At 47.4% G+C, this 4292-nt stretch overlaps 1 protein-coding gene across 1 annotated transcript; it reads left to right on the top strand.

The window, feature by feature from the left end:
• Nucleotides 1-1482: 1482 nt before the first annotated feature.
• BJ212DRAFT_1408144 (uncharacterized protein) lies at nt 1483-2215 on the top strand. The gene is made up of 4 exons (XM_041337443.1): nt 1483-1622; nt 1678-2003; nt 2054-2135; nt 2193-2215. Exons 1-2 carry the CDS (start codon nt 1619-1621, stop codon nt 1863-1865), a joined length of 192 nt encoding a protein of 63 aa, XP_041185363.1. The 5' UTR covers nt 1483-1618; the 3' UTR covers nt 1866-2003; nt 2054-2135; nt 2193-2215.
• Nucleotides 2216-4292: the final 2077 nt, after the last annotated feature.

Genomic DNA, 4292 nt, shown 5'->3' with positions numbered 1-4292 from the left:
AGAACATGTTGCTTTTGAATTCTCGGATGGGCTACAGAAGGATAGCGTGCTGGAACATACGAAGGAGTCTGCGTCAACAAATACCCCACGTAAAAGATGCTCATGAGTGTGTTAAACTGATTCCCCGTCATATCGAGGTCTTCCTCAAGACCACGCAGCCTTGCCGCACTATCTTGACCGAGAGGTAATTAAGCCACACTACAATCGTTAGTTCCAAGGGCCACATACGCTGCATTAGTCCGGTCCATCTAAGCACAAATTAATGCAATAGCGGAAACACTAAATATACCAACTCACACAGCTCATAATGTAAATCAGAACTAGGAAGGCAACTCGAAGGTCTAACTTACGGAGAAGCCTCTTCTCCACCATCTGTCTGTTCTGTTCATCGTATTCAGGAAGCACTGGACTACCACTGCTTCTGTCAGAGGCACCATAGTGGGAATGTTTGCCTGCACCGAGCAAGGGGTGATCTGACATTCCTATGGAGTATGGACGAAAGAGACGCTGAGCAGCAGATTCCCGCTAGCCTGTCAGCATACCGGTATATGGGTTTATATCGGATGCCCTCAGGTTCCGATTCATACTTCGGAGCCTATGCGACTCCCAAGCTACTACATATATATCATATGCCGTATTAACGAAAATAATCCTGCAGTCAGTTACACAATGGGAAGATCGGTTATGGCAAGGGACCGGCCGAGCCGAACAAGGAGTCAACTAACACTTTCTTTGGCAAAACGAGCGGTCGACCGTTTTTCTAACCCCAGGTTACGCTTGAACTGATAGCACGAATGAGTCAATGACTCTGTCTTCCTTCCACATGAAGTTTCTGGACGGATGGACTCGTCGGACATGTCACTAGCGCAGCGCGCTGAGGACATGTAACTGATGATTTGTGTATGGCGTGTTGTGGCTAGTTCAACACCACATCATGCAATTCAGTACTGGCAAAGTCCTCTAGAAGTTCTACCCTCGCGTTTCTCATCGATCATCGATATCTTGGTTGACTGCCAGAATCAACCACCTTTTGTCCGACATCGCCTTCACAGTCATGTACAGCCAGGACGTAATCTACTTCGTCGATTCATTAATTCGTCAGTGTACAACGGGCCCGGCCCGCGTGACTTTGTGTTGTCAAGATTTGAACTTTGTGGAGTTACTGAGGGTGCCACCGTCTGCTTTCTGTTGAAGTCCGAACGATCCGAAGAGAAAGAGAGTGAGGAAGCCGAAGGATCCGACATGATAGGTACGAGCGAGAGAGAGAGGTCCGAGCGCATGAGGCAGACGGGCCAATAGGCTGCGCCCAAATGACATCGGCTTGCGCCCTGCAATATACATATGTCAGAAAATTTCACCTTTGCGTTCCTTACTTACCTTCCTATAAAACCAAGCGCCCATCAGACGCGCACATCTCAGTTCTAGTTGAAACTGAGATGTGAGTACTTGGAAACATGTATGTCAGCATTTACTGACCAAAACCGTAGCGTACCTTTGTGTTCTAGGTACTATACACGTTAATATGAGTTCTAGTTGAAACTGAGATCGTACCTTTGTGTTCTAGCTCCCTCTCCCGTCGTTCGCTCGCCTGTTCTCGCAACACTTTCCTCGCTAATATATGGGCACGTTCGAATCCTGGTTTTGATTCATTATTGAACTTGATACCAATGTCGACAGATGCGCATTCACTTCCTCCTCCATTTGATGAACAGGCGTATACGTATGTATCTGCCCTTGAAGCTGGACACCTCAATGTTTCTTTGAGTCTAATGGCAGCCGATCAATCGGACGATCCCATAATTTTTCCCTCACTCGCATTTTTACTGCGTCATTCGAAAGCAATAAGCGGATTGTGTTCGACCTAGAAATATCAAAGAGTTTGCACGTGCTGCAATACCAGTAGTGCCTGATGTGAAGCAGACTGCGGCAGAGTCTTTGGAGAGTAGTGGAATTCCCCCTTCATCAGTTGACCTGGTAGTCTTAAGTCACCTCCATTGGGATCAGTGAGCCGTTCCAAGTCAGCATATGAATTGCCTAACCTGTCTTCCCTCAGCGTCGGAGATCCCTCCCCGTTAACAACTGCCGAGTTCATCCTCGGGGAAGGATCGAAGCAAGCTTTTCCAGACCCTGCCACAGTGCTATAGCCTTTTCATACATTCGTCCACCGCAAGACCGTTTACACTTCGTTACAGCTTCTGATCTAAACGTGGAAATCGGTCCTACCCGCGCGTAATAGACATGTTCGGCGATGGCGGCATGTATATCGTTGATGCACCTGGTACTGCTCTACTACATGCATAAGACTGGAAAAAGTCGCTTAGGCTTGTTTTACTGCAGGGCACGCTAACGGGTATATCAACATGCTCGCACGCACTTCTCCAGACGGTGCTTGGATTCTGCTAGGTGCAGATTCAGTTCATCACCCTGATCTGATCACTGGGAAGATGCAAATTTCGTCCCGCGTTGATGTGAAAACGGGCGCGGTGACATGTGCCCACCAGTACAAAGAGGCTGCGGAGAAAAGCATACACAGAATGAGGTCGTTGTTAGAGATCCCGAGGGTGCAGGTTCTGGTAGTACATGATATAGTTTGGTACGAAGAAAATAAGAAGTCTTCTTACCGCACACAATACCACCACTTGTACAATGGTGGACGCCGTAGGAGTCATGCCAAGGTAAATGCCATGCATTTATTACAATACAATATAAGTGGTTGCATACATTCTCCACTACACCCGACGTAGTTGATAATCTAGAAGAGCGTGACTCGAACAGTGCATTAATGCGTTTTAGTGCTTTGTGTACAGTATATATGTTAATAGCCATACCCACTCCTATAGTTCCCGCTACTGAACATGGCTGCAATCCTGAAGACAGCTGAGCAGCAACTCGGAGTGCTAGAGGAGATATCTCAAACCCTTGGGCAGCCCTAGAGATTGCTCTTCGGCTTCAGCAGCTTCATTACACCGGGAAAGGTGCCTCCTAAACACCCATAACATCGCAATGCATACGACACTCGCCAAGATGCAAATGAGGTACGAGTTCACGTATGAAGGTCCCCAACTGGATGGCCAGAAGTACCTGTGACGGCGTTAGTGGTAGCATATAGCACAAGGTCACTGTGAACTGACGATGAACTAATGTGGCTAGCTGATGACATGGAGTTTATGAGTGCGATGGCTGCTGCACGTTTTGACTGTGACTGGGAAAACGTATTCATGACCCAGGTCAAACAGACAACATAGGCGACTGGGCTCTGAGTCATCAAGAATCTTAACGGTGCACGTAAGTCATTGGAATCGCAGAACGAGGATAAGAGAGTTCGTACAGAGATATATATCGCATAGTCGTATTCATAGTAGAAATTGCGAGTATAAATCCAGCGATGGCGACGAGTAGAGGACCAACAATATGCCAGAAGCGATCACCAGTTACGTCGGAGTGCCTTAACTCAGTATTGTTAATTCATGTATCGAACCTGTGAAGTAAATACTGACCTGGCCACAACAAATGAGGTTGCAGTTCCCAAAATCCACGGAGGTGCGCAGAGCAAGAGGCTTGTAGTGGCGCTGTAACCCATTGTAGCTGATAGGGTCGGGAAAAAAAGGCCGAATGATTGCGAGGAACTCATCAAGTTAAGGGAAGCACCAACCCACCATACCCTCCAATCCGTAAGAGCCTCGACGAGACCAGAATAATATTCTTCAGGTTTACTTTTGTGCTCATTGTCGCCCGCGACGTCCTCCTCCATCCGTTGCTTGGCCAGGATCTGTTCGTTAGGCAAAAGCCAGAGGTTCGGCGTTGAAGGAAAATCAGGTAAAATCCAGCCTGCAGACACTGCGACCACGATGGTCAAAGCGCCCTCTACAAAAAAGAGCCACCTGCAGCAGCAAAATCAGAACAGCCTGACTTCTTAAAAGCACGCGCATTTAGGCTCAGACCTCCAAGCCGTAAAACCTAGTGTACCATCTAGGCTTCCCAAGATACCTGATGCGAAAAGAGCACCAAAAGCATTACTGATCGTGGCGCCACAAGTAAGAAGTGCTGTGCGTAATCCTAGTTCATTGCCCTTGTACCTAGAGGAATTTCAGTATATGCTGTTTGGAGTCATTAGGCAATGATACCATCGTGAAATAAGGAATACAGCTCCGGGAAAGAATGCCGCCTCCACAAATCCAATGAAGAAGCGCAAAATAAGAGCTGCATGGTATCTAGAGTAGGGTCAACAGTGGACAGCATTAAAAAGTCTAGATACCAACGTTTGAACCGCACCTTTCATGACCCCTCATTAA

Source organism: Suillus subaureus (assembly GCF_016647635.1).
Source record: "Suillus subaureus strain MN1 chromosome Unknown BJ212scaffold_258, whole genome shotgun sequence".
Taxonomy (NCBI): Eukaryota; Fungi; Basidiomycota; class Agaricomycetes; order Boletales; family Suillaceae; genus Suillus; species Suillus subaureus.
The sequence above is the reverse complement of the archived record's forward strand: the minus strand, read 5'-3'. Positions and strand labels throughout refer to the sequence as shown.